This window comes from Nelumbo lutea, chromosome 1 (assembly GCF_056320005.1).
Source record: "Nelumbo lutea isolate HS-2025 chromosome 1, American lotus-T2T, whole genome shotgun sequence".
Lineage (NCBI taxonomy): Eukaryota > Viridiplantae > Streptophyta > Magnoliopsida > Proteales > Nelumbonaceae > Nelumbo > Nelumbo lutea.
Genome location: NC_142684.1, coordinates 100,267,377 through 100,285,802, shown reverse-complemented (window position 1 = coordinate 100,285,802; position 18,426 = coordinate 100,267,377). Strand labels below are relative to the sequence as shown.

At 40.5% G+C, this 18,426-nt stretch overlaps 1 protein-coding gene across 1 annotated transcript; it reads right to left on the bottom strand.

Annotated features, from left to right (window-relative positions):
- Nucleotides 1-11,795: 11,795 nt before the first annotated feature.
- Nucleotides 11,796-12,401, bottom strand: LOC148876411 (uncharacterized). Its single transcript, XM_088967419.1, has one exon. The coding sequence runs from the start codon at nt 12,399-12,401 to the stop codon at nt 11,796-11,798; it is 606 nt and encodes a 201-aa protein (XP_088823545.1).
- Between the last annotated feature and the right edge of the window lie 6,025 nt (nt 12,402-18,426).

Here is an 18,426-nt window from a genome sequence, read left to right as displayed (position 1 = left end):
AAGAAGCTTGCTTTCCTCATTTAATTTTTTTTTTAGTTTTTGGCCGTATCTTTTTTGTTGATACACCCCGATACGCATCCGATATGGGTCCAATACGCATTAAAAAAGATGAAATGTCCAATTTCCATGCGCATCCTGTATCCGTTTTTCAAAGATACGATAGGATATGCCCTTATTGGGCGTATCGTTTCAAAATTGTAAACCTTGTGAACAACACCCATCTGCCTTTACTACTTCCCTACTACACACCACTAAACCTTGTTCATACACTCAAGCTGTTAGAGATCCAAAGTGGTGTCAAGCAATGAATGATGAGCTTGAAGCTCTTAATCGCAATCCTACTTGGGACTTGACTCAATTAGCTCTAGGTAAATAACCCTAGACTATAAAGTCAAGCTCAAGCCCGATGAATTTATAGAATGGTAAACACTAGGCTTGTGTTCTTTGACTTTGAACTAAAAAGACTTCTTTTCATTTCAATTTTAACTAGCCTCTCACATTTTCTTACTTAACCTATATTTGTTAGAACTATTACTATAATACTTTTCTCTGAGAGAAATTGGATAAGAATTTGCTAATAAAGTAATAACTGCGACAAAACTTTTCTAGAGTTATAGATTTGTTAGTATGCACAAAGGCTAATAAAGCTTCTCTTCAATTTGTGAGTGCCCAATATTGCCATTAGAAAAATATTTTGTGTATATCAATTAATAAAAAAAAAAAAGTGTTTAACGATCATGGAAGATTTTAAGAAAGCAATCGTGCAATTCCATATGAGAAGCAAAATAAATTATGATATATAACTAATATTTATAGAAGTATAAACATATAACTTAAGAAAAGGGAAAAACCATGAGCTTTACAATTAATTGTATATCCAATTTTACCATAAAATCAAAATAAAAAGACAATGTGCGAAACATGAATGAGATGATTTTGACCAACCCGCCCATGCCCATCTATACCCACTCACGCAGTTGTGTTGGGTTGGGCTTATGTAAAATTTGGGTTGGCAAGCTTGGACTATGGTTCGGTTAACTGAACCGTGGGGTTTTTTTTGGAACTAAATCGGTACTATCGGTTTTTGGAAAATTGGTAACCCAATCGATTAACCATCGGTTTTTTAATTTTTACAATATATATTATAAAAATATATAAATATATATAATAAAAATTATATTTTTAAATAATAAATAATATATCATATATCATAAGTATATATTTATATGTAATGCACATTTATTAGTTTATAATATATAAAAATATAATATATATAATATACATAAATTTATATTAACTATATAGACATATATATACCAGACGGTTCAATTAACCACCGGTTTTCTATATTGGTAACCAAAACCGAACGATACCTTCGATTTTTTAAAAACACTGAACTAACTGATTCAGTTAACCGATTTTTCGGTTCGATTTTGGTCAATTTTTCGGTTTTTTTTTTCTCACTCCTATCTTTTGGTATTGGTGATGCGTATACCTAGTCAATGAGTTAGTGACAGGGTGCAATATAGGGTCCAGTGACATACAACGTGGAGATCCACTTGTGGTTGAAGAGATCAACTCGACATCAAGTGGATTGGTTGTGTTTGAAGAGATCTAAGAGAAAATATTCAATACTCATTGGATAATAGGCATGACAGTAATCTTGGATTATGGGAGAACATTAGGATGACAATTGATTAGAATATTAGATAACTTTTTTTAGGCAAGTGGGTTATACAATTGAGTCTGGGGTAGCCCTCCCTTAAACCTCCTTAACCTGACTTCATATCTAATCCCAACAAAGGATTCCAACACACAGCCCAACAGCTATTGCAGTCATACATTGGGAACATTTCCCTTGTCCTTCATGGTAAGATATTCTTGGTATACAGCTGCAATAGCTGTTGGGACCAACCATATATTGGGAACATTCCCTTTTCCGCTACAGCCAGAGAGACTTTACCAACAATCAGCTGGCACCTTCACCTGGGCTGGGCTTTTCCTTTTTTTTAAACAGAAAATTACTAGATCCGATTGAGCCCGGCCTTTCCATGGGTCCTAAATCTTGAGCCCCAAGCCCAGCAATCTGGATAAATATTTTATAATATTATATATATACACTAATTTTATTATTATATAATATATATTAGGATAAATTTCTGAAACCTCCCCTGAAATTTTTTACCATTGCTGAAAATTCTCCTAAAGTTTGGTAATTGCAATCACCTCCCCTAAATTTTTTGATATAGTTGCATGGAGACCCCCTTTAAAAATCCTCTAATATTTGGCATGAAAATATCCAAAACACTCATGCATTTACTACTGAGACCGATTTCTGATACAAGTGAACAACAAAAAAGAGAGTTTACTGTTATATTTTTACCTTGAGTGATTGATATGAAGGACAAATTTAGAAAATAAATCAATTTTGGAAATGATATTGGAGAGGCTTGGGGTAGTCATTGATATGAAGAAAAAAAAAATTGGAAATAAACATTTTGGTAAAAAATAACTACATGGGTATTTTGGACATTTTTGTGCCTCTTGTTAGAGGATTCTAAAGAGGGGTTCTATTTGCAACTGTGTCAAAAAGTTCAAGGGAGGTGATTGCAATTATCAGCCAACCCATATATATAGTATGATAATTGACTAGATAACCACCTATATATATATATATATATATATATATTGTATTTTTATTATATATAATATTGTTGGGTTGTACCCAGCCCATGAATAGGTCTGTGTATGATAATTGACTAGACAACCACCTACTCATTGAATGATGAACATATCTTATGTTGTGTTTGGTTGCAGACTTGCAGTGCAATTTTATTTGCACTAGTACAAATGTATGAGAGTGCAAATGAAAAAAAAAATGCAAATTTTGGTTGAACTTTGTTTTGGATTTTACTTAATCTTCTTTAAGTCTCATTTTACTTCACTTTTAATGCAACCAAACTAGGGGTGTTCACATTAAATGTCAAACCGACCAAACCAGCCTGACCCAACCCGAGTTGACCGGTTTTTCAAAACCACCAGTTGGTTCCAGTTTGTGTGAAAAAATAAACCGACAACTCGGTTTAGTTTTCGGTTTTTATACATGAAAACCAAAACTGAACCGACCCTATATATTTTAAATAATTACTAAGTATTCCCTATTTAGCCCTACTCCTTATCATAGTTAACTTTAAATTTAAGTGATGTTATTTATTACCTCTCTGGATTTATCAAGCATTGATGTGAAAGAGTCTTGGAAATTGGAATGGACATATATGTTGGATTGTTGGAGTCTTCATTCTTCAAATTTGGAAAGAGAAAAAAAGAGCGGTTAAATAAAGTTATTTATTATCTTTTTGGGTTTAGCAAGCATTGCTATCAAGGACTCTTGGAAATTGGAATGGAGAGACAACTGTTGGAGTCTTCACTCTTTAATTTTGAAAAAAAAAAAAGAGGTTAAATTGGTTTTGCTTCAAGGTCGGTCGATTTTGATTTAGTCAATAAATAAACCAACTACGTCGGGTTGGTTGAAAAAATGATTCAAACCGATTCAACCTGACCCATGAACACCCCTCAACCAAACAAAGTAAGATAAAATTTGAAACAAAAATAAATCAAAGTTTGCAGTCAAATCATTTGTACTACCATAGTTTTGCATCATTTGCACTGCAACCAAACACAGCCTTACCAAAATAATTATAAAAGAAAAAATATAGATGAAAGTGGACTTGAGTTACCAAATTAAATGAGTTCCGAGAATACCAGTATACCAGAGTTGATAAACTGGACTCATTAGTGATGAGAGGATTACCAGAAAAACGGAAGAACTTGTTAGTGAGGGGAAGTTCTGAGAATATATATATCGGTATTCATTTGAATGAAGTGTAACTTACCAAAACAAAGAAAACTTGTAGAGGAAACTGGACTTGAGTTACCAAAAGAGTTCAGGGGAGAAATAAAATGTGATGTGGTGGAAACATATATGCCATAACTGACTTGACTTGTAGACTACTCTGTTCTGAGATTATTCAATATTTGATAGAATAGAAGAACAAAATATATGTTAAAAACCACCTCATTTTTTGGTTTTGTTTGGCCTAGAGAAATCTCCCGTGTTTCTTCTCAAACTTCATGCATTATAAAGCTTAGAATATTTACCTCAAAAAGTGAGAGAAGATTGATCAAATAATTTGTTAGATTCTAATGTAATGCTAAAAGCAGATCCCTTACAATATTTGTTATTATTTTATTAGGGGACATATCCAAAGCATATTTCTCTCATGTCTTGCCGAATTATCATTAACCCCTCTCGCATCTAATCCTCCTCGTTTTCTAGGCCTCATGTTAACCATTCTCCTTAACTAATTGCTTAACTTATTCTAAGATAAAAGAATATTGTTAAACCTACTGTGCTATAATACTAACTTTGTGGGCATATATATAGACCCATCAGGCGAATTCATGCCACTTGGGTCGGCTAGGCTTTCCATATACACTTTTACCAATATATTTATCCTATCATATATCCTTCAGCAGAAAAGCATCCTTGCTGTCAAGGCTTATCCCAACAACTCCTTAACAAAACCTAAGTATCAAGCTTCATTAGGTAGGTTAAGAACCCCTTAATGGCTGAATGGGTTAATTACCACATACCCCCCTAAATATTTTATTAATAAAGAAATAAATGATTCAGTTTATCAGCCACTTCAGCCGTTATCATGCATGCAGAGCCACTTAATTAAGATTCCCAACTAGTTATATATTATGGGACAAAGCAGGTCAGATGGGATTACTTTTACTTTTAGTTGGAAATGATCAACATTCCTAGTAAACTAACCATTGGGAAAGGACAAGTGAAGCCCACATTATAATTTGGCCACATGGGTTAGACAAGCATCCTTACTTCTTATATCTTTTCCTTCTAATTATGCTATTCCCATATAATTAACAACTATTAGGCCTGCATGACATCTTCCTTTTTATATCCTCACAAGCAAACGGTGCACATGATAGCATTACACTTCCCGGAGAGAATTTGTTTCAGTGGTGAGATGCACAGGCCTCAAAGAGAGAGCTTTGTCATACAAATAAGGGGAGAAGCTCAACTACCTCACGCCGGGGTTGCACCAAAGCTGAACCTCTCCGCCATGAAGCTTTTCGACCGCTTTCGGAAGATTGTAACGCGCTTCATCTTCGCTCTCCCATCTCGGTCACCGTCGGCGTCCAGAGTTCCTCGTCAGAGAACCGGAGACCGATTTGATGACCCTCCAAAGACTTCATTCAGCTCGTATAACTATTCGCCAAATTCGCATTACCATGAAGCTATTTCTGATTGCATAGAGTTCTTCAATAGATCATCACAGGAGGGGATTACTGGTGGCAGAAAATCTGATGCACTGGTTTGAATGAAACTCATACATAGTCAACAATACTTCAGACTTCTTCTTTATAACTTCTCTTGCTTTGCTTAGTTTGTTGCTCCCACCTATATCCTATATTATACACCCGTTGGGTTGGAAAAGGTGGGTTCAGTTGGACTTGGTTGCTCAAGTGTTATATCTTTCCGTCTGTTAACTGGACGAGAATACCAAGTGTTCAGCCTATTTGTACTTTAGAAGAAAACCCTAGCATGTATGAATGTAAAAAAGCAAAAATGTGATCGGTTTGGTTTCATGCCTGCTCGAATATTATTCTCCTGTATCTGTTAGAAGAAAAGCATAATATGTCAATCACAGATTATAAATTTTTAACCTAATTAAGATTTGCTTTAGTAGAATATAAAACCCCTAAAACAATTTCATTGTGGTGCTTTCCCCTTATACTTGTTTTCTCTACTCCCTTAGTTAATTGTGTTACATGAGACTAATGGAGTTTCTGACTTAATCCAACTCTCAACAAAACTTCTTAGGCCTGCTTTTTTTTTTTTTTTCTTGTACAACTTTCTGCTTCTATGCAGAACTCTATTAGTCTAAGGATGCCCAAGGCCCAAGGGTTTACTTTCTGCTATACTGTGGCCGTGGGTGCAACTCTGTCTGGGCCAACCCGAATCCAATGTATCACAACTCGGGTTGGGGCTAAGGGTTATATTCAATTCAAGCCAATCCCAGTTCAAACCAAGTTGTACCCCTATGTGTTACATGACAAACATATCTTCTGCTTAAACTTGGTTGTTAAAGTATTGAAGTTCCATAAAACATTTGGATTCACCATTTCAGTTGCCATAGGCAAAAAATGTGCCTCATCCTTTTGGATACCCCAATTTTTATTTGGTTGCTCTCTAATTGGAAAGACAAAAATGGAATTTGAACAATCACTTTATTTTCATTCAAATCTCTCTCTTTAAGTCTTACATTTAAGGAATTAAGTCTCATCGACATTCATTGAATCCTATGCTTTATTAACTAGAATACCCCTATTTATGAATTTAGTCCCTCTTGAGGACATAGACAAAAATTTAATTTGAACAACTGCTTTTCTCTTCATTCAAATCCCTCTCTTTAAATCTTGCATTTAAGTAATTAACTCCTATGGCATTGATTAAATTCTATTCTTGACTAGAGTACCCCTGTTTGTGAATTTGATCCCTTTCTAATTGTGAGGCCATAAAATGTAATTTGAACTACTACATTCTCCATATTTAATTCCATCTCATTAAGTCTTGTATTTAGAGTATCAACTCTCATTCTTTCATTGAATCCTATGTTAATTAAATATATTAAAGAAAAATAAGTGTGACAAAGAATAAGTGTTTTTATTGATTATAGAATAAAGTACAAATTTAAAACCAACACAAAAAAATTGAGTTGTTTTCCTCTTTGGTGGTGAATCAATAATTCAACCTTTTAGGCCAAATGTGTAAACCCTTGATGTCATAATTAAATAATAATAATAATAATAATATTATATATTATTATTATTATTAATTAAAAAATGAAAATAGACAGAAGGATAAAAATACAAAAAAAATTGTAGATAACATTTGAACACCTTTTTAATATCATATATTCATTATATTAAACAAAAATAAGTGTGACAAATGAGAATTATAGACATAGAAATATAATGAAATTATAGAAAATTTTGGAAACATGCAGAGCACATGCACACTTACTAGTGGAAATGAACCAGTCTTGAATTTATTTCCATTGGTATGTTGGCTTTTCATTAGAAAGACCCAAGAGAGTGTTATGACCACATTTGCAACAATGGGAACTTTAGAGCAAGAATTTTTCAATCTAGTAGTTTTGGACCCCTTTTCAAGGGAACTTTCTTTTTCACCATGGTTTTCGATTGTCATTGAGTTAAACAGCCAAATAGTTTGGCCAAAAACCATACAACGATTTTTTTGTCGCTTTTTATTTGTTTAAATTGCAATGGGCCATTCAAACTGAATGGTTGAATCACTAACCCGAAAACTGGTGGTTAAAGCGGTTCCGATTCTAAATTGTTTCTTAAAATATTGTTTTTGGGTAGATGAATGGACTACACAATGGGGGTAGCCCCTCCCAAGAACCCCAATGGTCAACGGGGGTAGCTCCAATCCAACTGATGAGTGCAAGATTCGATCCCAAGTCCTAGTCCCCACTATCACAAGCCAACAGGGTCTCTTCAACATTATTCGAAGAGACCTAAGTCTAGTTCTATTACTCCTAAGAATGTATTAATTACAAAGTACAATGATCCACCAAATTATATATACAAGTGGAGGTGGAATGAATTTAAATTCTTTAGGGTTTGTTTGGTTCCCAATTAGGATTAGAATTGGAATTGGAATCCAAATCAGAATTGTCTATTCCCAATGCTTATTTGTTTTTTGGTTCATTTGGAGTTAGGATCAGAATCAACTAACAATTTATTATTATTATTATTATTATTATTATTATTATTATTATTATTATTATTATTATTATTATTATTATTATTATTATATCAGTACTTTATTATTTTTAGTGCAATTTTATTACCTACCTCTAAGTAATTGTTACAATTTGGAGACATTCAGCCTTGAGAATTTAGTGCAATCCAATAAAGCCTAAGGAGGACATATATTTAGGGTTTCAACGTGGTCTCTTAAAGGAACCTACCATTGCAATAGAGAATCCTAATAGTGAAAACTACGAAGAACAACCTGTAATGATGAAAACTCCAGCGACTAGCCTGTAACAATGGTGAAAACTCCGACAACCAGCCTGTAATCTCTTGTCTCTGATGTTATACTATCCCAGCGACCTACCTATAGTTAAAGCTAGAAAGACAAAGATTAAAGAATGGATCAAATTTCACTATATTGAAAGGCTATATATGGCTAAATATTTATACACAATAATAAAGAATAAATTAGAAATAATTACAAGAATAGAAAAAAAAATAGGAAAAGGTCTTTAGTAGGAAACTTGCTAAGTGGAGAGTTTCCTTTTTGCTCTGATTGATCTCTCTTTGGTAAGTGTCCTCTGTATAGTAGCTAGTCCTTCTTTGGAAGGAAGACTAGAGCCTTCTTTGGTAGGAGATATAGGGCTCTCTTTTGTAGGAAGAATGGAGCTTTCTTTGGTAAGAGTGGAAGAGTTAGGGCTGGCTGGCCTAGGGTTGGCCAGCTCCTCAATACACCCCCTCAAGTGAAAGTGGGATGGAAGCACTTGAAGCTTGGACTGCTACAAGAATAGAAAAAAAAAATAGGAAAAGGTCTTTAGTAGGAAACTTGCTAAGTGGAGAGTTTCCTTTTTGCTCTGATTGATCTCTCTTTGGTAAGTGTCCTCTGTATAGTAGCTAGTCCTTCTTTGGAAGGAAGACTAGAGCCTTCTTTGGTAGGAGATATAGGGCTCTCTTTTGTAGGAAGAATGGAGCTTTCTTTGGTAAGAGTGGAAGAGTTAGGGCTGGCCGGCCTAGGGTTGGCCAGCTCCTCAATACACCCCCTCAAGTGAAAGTGAGATGGAAGCACTTGAAGCTTGGACTGCAGCCATTCAAATCGGGAAGACGAAAGTGGTTTAGTGAAAATATCAGCAAGTTGATCCTGTGTGGGAAAGAACCGCATGATCAGACACTTCTTAATGATGAGATTCCGAAGGAAGTGAAAGTCAACCTCAATATGTTTAGTACGGGCCCAAAAAATGGGATGAGCTGCAAGATACTTGGCCCCAATATTATCACAGTAGAGAACTGGTGGAGACTTGAGTTTGACCCCCAAATCAGAGAGAAGAGAATTAAGCCACAAGAGTTCGGTGGTGGCATTAGCTAGAGCTCGAAATTCAGCCTTTGTGCTAGGCCGAGCTATTGTAGGTTGCTTCTTAGCGCTCCACGAAATCAAATGAGAAGCAAGAAAAATACCATAGCCGCCAATAGAACATCTGTCATCAAGACAACCAGCCCAATCAGCATCGGAGTATGTTGTCAATGTGTTTGACGAGTGGACCGAGAAAAACAAACCGGAGTCAATGGTTCCTTTGAGATACCTCAGAATCCTCTTTACTATACCCAGTGTTCATCAATAGGAGCTTATAAAAACTGACAAACCTTATTTACTGCGAAGGCAAAATCAAGTCGTGTTAGAGTGACGTACTAAAGAGCACCTGTAATGCTTCGGCACTAAGTGGGATCAGGGAGCGGTTTACCAGTAAACCGAGAAAGCTGAGATGAGGTGGCTATTGGACTAGAAACAGGTTTGGCTACAGCAAGGTTAGTCTTCAACAGTAGATCCAAAATATACCTACATTGAAAAAGAAATAATCTGGTTGCATCACGTTGAGATTCAACCCCAAGGAAGTAGTGCAACGACCCCAAGTCTTTTAGAGCAAAGGTCTGAGATAAATTGTTGATAAGTTGAGAGACATGAGCAGATGAGGATCCAGTAATAAGAATATCATTAACATAAACAAGAATGTAAATGGTAATTTGTTCACGGCTATATATGAACAGAGAGGGGTCACACTGAGAACCTCTAAAACCAAGGTCATATAGACGATTACTCAATTAGGAAAACCAAGCTAGAGGAGCATGTTTGATCCCATAGAGGGCCTTGTGAAGTTTGTAGACATGATGGGCATAATTGCTGCCCTCAAAGCCTTTTGATTGTCACATAAAAATAGTCTCTATAATGAAGCCGTTAAGAAAGGCATGTCTCGCAATTATTTTTCTGCCAGTAGCAGGATTGTAACAACAGTACCCTTTGTGACTGTTGACATAACCAATAAAGATACATGGAGTAGAACAAAAATCCATCTTGTGCGCATTATAAGGCCGAAGAAGAGGTTAATACTTGCAACCAAAAACCTTTAGCATTGAATAATCAGGAGGCTTTCCAAATAATTTCTCGTAAGGGGAGAAATTACCAAGGCCTGGAGTTGGCAGTCGATTGATGAGGAAGACGACAGTTGTAGCAGCATCTGCCCAGAAGGACTAGGGGAGAGAGGACACTAGTAGAGACAATGTGGACTCAATAATGTGCCAATGTTTTCACTCAACACTACCATACTTCTCATGCGTATGAGGACAACCAAGGTGGTGAAGAATACTGGCATTATCAAGATAACGGGAGAGATTGCAAAATTCGCCACCCCAATCACTTTGAAACATCTTAATTTTCGTAGAGAAAAGATTTCCCACATGATTCTTAAAGTTAATAAAAGTATTAAACACATCTGACTTTCTTTCAAGAGGAAAAATCCATGAAAGTCGAGAATATGCATCCATAAATAGAACATAGTATTTGAATCCCTTATTGGACACAATTGGGGCAAGTCCCCATACATAAAAAAAAAAAAAAAAAAAAAAAAAAAAAAAAAAAAAAAAAAAACTAGTTCAAGTGGTGCAGAAAAAGTGGTAGTGGAAGATGGTAGAATTAAACGATGAGCTTTACCCATTTGGCAAGCTTCACACATAAAAGGGCAACTCAAAGATCTAGAATAAGGTAAACCAAATTTAGAAATAATATTTTTCACAACTTAGAGAGATACATGACCAAGTCGTTGATGCCATTCTGCCACAAAAGTTTTCTCACCTACAAAAGCTATTGAGTTTTCTATCCTATGCTGAACTGCTCCAAGAAACTAATAGAGTCTGTCTCTATTGGGTCCTCTGAGTAAAATTCTCCCCATATGGTCCTTCAAGACAAAGAAATCCAAATGGAACTCAAAATCAGATTATTATCCTTGGTAAATCTTCTTACAGATAGCAGACTTTTAGTAAGAGAAGGAACATGAAAGATATTTTTCAGTGCAAATTGATTATGGTTGTAAACTAGAGATGTCGACCCTATATTGTTTATAGTCAAACTTGTTCCATTACCGATATTGACTTGATTAGAACCTTGGTATTTAGTTCGGACTTGTAAGTTCTCAACATCCGGTGTCATGTGATGAATGGTGCCACTATCCAAATACTAGATTGGATCAAATCTAGTTCCAGACATAGAGTCGTTCTGTGAGATGCCATTGTGAAAGGCTATAGAGTCTGCCGGATGTGTAGTGTTCTCTCCCTGGTACAAGAGATCAAATCTTTTGTAACATTTCAGTGCTCCATGGCCTGGTTTGTTACAAAGCTGACAAGTAATACTATTTCCTCTTCCACGACCTTGTCCACGGCCTGAGGGCTGACCACCACGCCCCCTACCTCTGCCACGACTGTTCCCACCCCAGCCTTGATTGTAAGTGAGAGGGTTGAAAAATGTTAGTCGAATTTTTATTATTATTCATTGCAAGATTTGCATTAGGATTTTCATTGGAAAAATTGTGCTATAAAAGCCAGGCTTCATGACTTAGAAGTAATCCAAGAACATCACTAATATTGAGTTGATCTGCATAAATTCAATTTGTAATAGCTGTAATAAGGGATTCATACTCACTACCCAAGCTGGATAGGATGTATAAAACAACTGAGACTGTAGAGAGACTATCTGCAATTGTTTTGGCTTTCTGAACATAATCACTGATGGACAGGTTCCTTTTCTTGAGATTTTGAAGTTGACATTTGAGTTGAAGTACCCTGGATCGAGAATGAGAAGAGAAAGATTTCTCCAGAGCATTCCTGACTTTAGCGGTTGTAGAGAGTCGAACGACTTGTGCTAAGACTCCTTCAGTTAAAGAAGCTATAAGCCAACTTAGGACCAACTGATCTAACTGTACCCAGGTGGAGAATTCTGGATTCAAAATTTTCTTACTATTATCAATAGGATCTAGAATCACTTCTGAGGGACGCTTGGCCAATCCATCAATGAGCCCCATCAACTTGTGTGCCCAAAGTATTGGAAGAAATTGAGCTTTCCAGAGAAGAAAATTTTCGCCATTGAGTTTGATTGTCAGGTAATGTGAAATATTAGGAATAGAATTGATGTTAATTGGTAGGGAAGAATTCTGGGAAGAGGTTGAGCTCGAGCTCATTATCTCAAAAACAATTGGGGTGTTGTAAGCCATGGCTCTAATACCAAGTTAAAGCTAGAAAGACAAAGATTAAAGAATGGGTCGAATTTCACTATATTGAATGGTTGTACATGGCTGAATTTTTATACACAATAATAAAGAATAAATTAGAAATAATTACAAGAACTGATGGTGCGCAATCTGGTCACTCCTAGCTGGCACTCGCATGGCTCCCAAGAGGTACCTGAGATGAGGAAGAAGAAGAATCCCCGGGGTGTTCGCCCGGCGGGAACGCTCCGACGATTAAGTCAGTATTCTGAGTAAGAAGCAAAGAGAAGATAAAAGCTAAGAGTGAGGTAGCACAAGAGATTTCAAAATACCCTTGTTCTCTAATAATAGGCCCCTTATAACAAAATTCCATTGCATCAGGCCCATTGGCCTCTGACAGGGTAGGTACAACCGCCACTGTCAACCTGCCGCAGCCGTTACAGACAGGGCTGAGGTGGCATGCGCGGGATCGTCACTGCAGGGTACGTGCCTGTCAGGTACAAGACACCTTCTAGAGGTGGCAGGCACGACACTATCTGGCAAGGGACATTGCGGCTGTCCCAGATTTGTCGAGTACGGTGGTCGATGGGTACCTCGGCTCAGGGTGGCTCTTCTGCTGCCCAGTCGTCCAATGTACGGGTGGCTTCGGGTCATTTGGCATCCACCTCCCACCGAGGTCGGGTGCCAGATCAGTTCAGCCCTTCCACCATGACTTTGGAGAGACTCTAGGACCTCATGCAGAGGTTCCACCTTCCTGGGGAGTACTCTTACAGTCTTCCTACCGGCAGCTTTCCATGGGAGGACGGTCTTGATGAGATCGTGGTCTTCAGGGAGCAGTTAGTAGCTGAACTCTGACTCCCTCTCCACCACTTGATTACCGAGGTGCTGGTGCACTTCAACATTACTTTGGACCAACTTTACCTGAATTCCATACGAAATATAGTTGGGACCATTTCTCTTTGCTTTGACCGATCTCTCCCTATCGACCTAGACATTCTTAGCACATTTTGGCCATAAAGAAGAGTGCTCCGGGTGCTCTCCCCGGGCACAGGCGGTCTTACTACCTGTCTCCCCACCCGGGTTTCAAGCTTATACACAGACTCTCAAGTAAAGTCCTAGCCTGGAAGCGGGACTACTTCGTGGTTTGGAGTAGCATGGGGTGGCCCTTCCCTACTGACTGGAGGGTGGCTGTTCAAGACCCCGGTGTCATCTTAGATGGGAAGACCAAGAAGGCACTCCAGATGCTGGCTCAACTCGGGTTAAATTATAAAGACTTCACATCTGAAGAGAAGCTCATCCAGGCCGGCTTGAGCTCGGGTAGGTTTTGCTTTACTTTGGCTTTTTGTATGTATGTTTACTTCGGGATTGCTAATGTTGAACTTCACTCCAGGTCCCATAGAGACTGAGAAGATTAACAACCAAAGACTCTTCCGCCAGATGAAGAGGAGGAAGCGAGTAGCCAGGAAGGCACGCGTTGAGTCTTCACAAGCCTCAACCGAGACTCAACCTCCGCAGGCTTCAGCTCCGGAGCCCGAGCTCCCAGGTACTTCACCTGTCATCGACCTAGAAGGAGATGCGGTGCCTCAGGGGCCTGAGGTGGTAGCGGAACCCTCTGCTAAGCCCACCAAACTTGCTGCTGAGAGCGCTGTCGAGGCTTGTGCCACAGAGGTTGCTACCAGGGCTCATCCTGCTGAAGCTGCCGCTGAGGCTTCTGAGGAGTCCACTCGTGATGTAGAGATGAGAGCATCCAGCTCGGAGGGTCAGGGGAGCCAAACCGTCTTGAATCCCCAGTGCAGCCTGAAGAAGAGCAAGCTGGCTGCATACCCGGGTGAGGTCAACGAGTGGGCTGATCTCACTCCTGGTCAGCTCGGGGCCCGAGCTGCCTCCCATACTATGGTGGTGAGTTTTTTTTTTAACTAGTTTCCCTTTTGACTGGTTTCCCTTTTGCAGGTGAACTTCGCCATTCACGCCTTGACCCTTCAATTAGATCGGCATTTGAGGCAGGCTCTGGAGGCTGAGAAGTCATCCCGCGCAGCCCATACTGAACTGAGGGTAGTTTGCGGTCAGGTCCACCATCTAGAGAGTGACGCCTTGGCTCAGAAGAGCTTCATCGAGGTGTTGATGGCGGAGAAGGGCGAGCTGGCCCGAGATAAGGACAAGTTGAGGGCCGAGGTGAATGGGCTCAAGGTCGGCCAAGAGGCCTTGGGGATCGAGGTGGACAGCCTCAAGGCTGAGCGGGATGCCCTGAAGCTCGAGATGCAGTGCCTCAAGGAGGCAAAGGGGAAGCTAGAGCGCGATTTGGAGTACCTCCAAGAAGATATTAAAGAGAAGACCGTGATCTTCGAGGATGCTCTCAAGGAGGCCAAAGCTCAGGCCGTCACCGACTATGTCAGATCTTCAAGGTTTGACGATGTGATGACTGAGGTCTACTGCAGGGGATTCAAGCTCAGTCAGTGGCTAATTAAGCATCTCTACCCCGACCTGGATACGAGTGGCATCACCATTTCACGGATCACTGACGACATCGTAAATCAGTCAAAAGACGGTCCAGATTCTTAGGCGAAGGCGCTGAAGATGAAGCAGAGGATGCTAGCCCAGTTACTGCCCTCGAGGAGGCCCCTAGCAAAGACAACGAGCTTCCAAAATAGCTTGGTCCCTGTATTTACAAACTTAGCCTTCTCCCTTTCTCTTTCTTGTAATCAAGATTTTTTTAATGAAATTTATGTAATGAAGAAATATTTCTTGCTAAGTGTTTGTGCAATTTATTTTTGCCGAAATGGTTGTCTCACCCCGAGCTGTTAACCTACCGAGTTGAACTCCTGGAGTGGGTGTTCCTTAACTGCCATCGTGGTCCTGAACTATTTAGTAGGGGTAGCCTCGTGTACACCGAGGTGAGTGACATAGTAGGGTATATGCCCGACCTGTCTGTACCCAGGGTAGGTTGCCATCAATTGTCCTAGACAGGTTCAATTTGTTGCATGCCAGGGCGGGCTATTCGTTACAAGGTTCGTGCCTGAGCCACCTGCGCCTTGGGCGCTGCAAGTACTTAGTTCATGCTGATGGAGCGACTAAGTCTTGTATGTTGCCAAGGTTTCTTTATTAGATCGGCGTTTCAGCCCTTAGGCTAGAGGAGTGGCTCGTGGCCCACTTTCGGAGTCTGCCCGTGCCATAGAGGCGACTAGGTCCTGTTATGTCGAGGTCATGTTAGCTTGGTATTCTGGCCCTTAGGCTTTGGGAGTGGCTCGTGGCCTACCAAATTCTTACAGATAGTATTGTCTTAAGTTGACAATATTCCATGCCCGAGCTACTTGTTTCCCTTTGAGGGTCTCAAGCTCGTATGTTCCTTCCCCGAGCACTCGTTTCACTTGGTAAGGACCTTCCTAGTTGGACCCGAGCTTGCTAGCGCCGGGCTCCGGTACCATAACTTTACGAAGGATCAGGTCGCCCACGCGGAGGTTCCGCTTCTTAACCCTAACATTATAGTACCGAGTCACTCTCTGCTGGTAGGCTGCGGTCCTGATGTACGCAAGGTTCCTTACTTCGTCGAGTAGATTGAGGTTGGTACATAGCTCATATTTGTTTGTCTGATCAATGTATGCTTCTAGTCGCAATGTAGGTACTTCAATCTCTACAGGGATCATTGCTTCAGTGTCGTAGGTGAGATTGAAGGGTGTTTCTCTCGTGGCAGTCTTCTCCGTGGTCCGATAGGCCCATAGAACATTGGGTAGTTCATTTGCCCATAATCCTTTAGCTTGGTCTAGTCGTGCCTTTAGTCCGCGAAGGATGGCTCTGTTCGTGACTTCTGCCTGGCCATTTGCTTGAGGGTGTGCGACTGAAGTAAAATTCTGTCAGATTCCCATGTCTTGGCGCCAATCTTGAAATTTGATATCCTCGAACTGCTTGCCGTTGTCAGAAATCAATACTCGAGGTAATCCGAAGTGGCACACAATGTTCTTCCAAAAGAAGTTTTGAACATTTCGGGTTGTGATCGTTATAAGGGGTTCGACTTCTACCCACTTGGTAAAGTAGTCCACTGCTACTACTAAGAACTTCCTCCCACCCGTTGCTGGTGGGAATGGCCCGAGTAGATCGATGCCCCACTGTGCAAAGGGCCACGGGTTGGTGAGATACTTGAGGTCGGCAGCGGGTTGGTAGTGAATATTGGCATGTCTCTGGCATTTGTCACATTTTCTAACGAGTTCAATAGAGTCTGTCTTCATTGTTGGCCAATAATATCCCTATCGAAGTGCCTTCTGGGCGAGGGCCCTGCCCCCCAAGTGCCCGCCGCACAACCTCTCATGAGTGTCATGGAGTACGAGATCGGCTTCAGTAGGTCGCAATCAACGCAGGTAGAGGAGCATGTAGGATCTTCAGCATAGTTGTTCGTCTATCATGACGTATTTGGCTGTCTGGCGCTGCACCCTTCTGGCTGCATTGCGATCTATAGGGGGGTTCCGTGTAGCAAGAAGCTCGTGAGCGGGTCAATCTAGCTCGGCTCTGCTTGAACGACGGGAGCAACCTCCTCTGCCCGCCCCCGCCCCCCCCCCCCCCCCGAGAATGCTAGGTCGAGGCAAGTCCTCTATGTACACGATTCTCATGGTGATGTCACTGGCGCTGGCTAATTTGGACAGGGCGTCGGCCTCAGCGTTCTTCAACCTCGGGATTTACCTGATAAAGTGTGATTGGAAGTTGAGCAGGGCCTCTCTGACTTTGGCTAAGTAGGCGATCATGGTTGGCTCGTGAGTTCCGTACTCGCCGGTGACCTGGTTGACCACGAGCTGGGAGTCGCTACAGATAACGATGTGCTTGGATTTTACTTCTCTGGCTAAAGCTAGTCCAACTATCAACGCTTCATACTTCGTTTCATTGTTAGATTCCGTGAACTCGAAGTGTAGCGCGTACTCCAGTTTTGTGTTGTTTGGGCCATGTAGGACTATTCCGGCTCCGCTGCCCTGTTGGTTTGAGGAGCCATCTACGTGAAGGATCCAGGGCTCGTCATCCCAGCTCACGCTTGGCCGAACTGGGAGAGATGCCACACTGGATTGCTACCTCACGGGGCTCGGACTCAACCGGCCTGGGAGCCTTGGGCTCACCTGAATTGGAGACCTCGTGCTCAACCGGCCTAGGAATTTTGGAATTGAATGTGCACTCGGTGATGAAATCTACTAAGGCTTGGGCCTTAATGGCAGTTCGCGGCTTGTACTAGAGGTCATACTTGCTGAGCTCAACGGCTCACTTCGTCAACCGACCAGAGACCTTGAGCTTAAGTAAGACTTGCCTCAAAGGTTTGTTGGTGAGGATGATAACAGTGTGAGCCTGAAAGTACGGACGGAGCTTCCGAGCTGCAATTACCAGGGCATATGCTAGCTTTTCTATCTCCGGATATCTCATCTCTGCTCCCTGCAATATTTTACTAACATAATAGATGGGTTGTTGGACCCGATCTACTTCCTTTATTAGTACTGAACTGACCACTTCGTCGCTCGTCAAGAGGTATAGTTCCAAAACATCTCCTTCCTCGGGCCGGGTTAAGATCGGCACACTAGCAAGGTATTTCTTGAGCTCATCAAATGCGAGCTGACAATCTTGGGTCCATTCGAACCCTTTGCTCTTGATTGCCTTAAAGAATGGTAGACAACGGTCCTTCGATTTGGACATGAAGCAGCTCAGGGTGGCTATGTGGCCATTCAACCTCTGAACCTCCTTCAGCTTCCGGGGTGGTCTCATATCTGAGATGGCCTTAATCTTATCCGGGTTGGCTTCAATGTTGTGCCGGTTAATGATGTATCCTAGGAATTTTCCCGAGGTCACACCGAATACACACTTGTTTGGGTTTAGTCTCGTACTAAACTTACGCAAAATTTTGAAAATAGAATGCAAATCTTGTATTAATTCATGTGAAAATTGAGTATTGACGACCATGTCGTCTACATAGAAATCTACTTTTCTGCCAATTAATGGCACAAACAACTTATTCACCCCTGCGTTTTTCAACCCGAAGGACATAACCTTGTAAGAGTATAGACCGAAC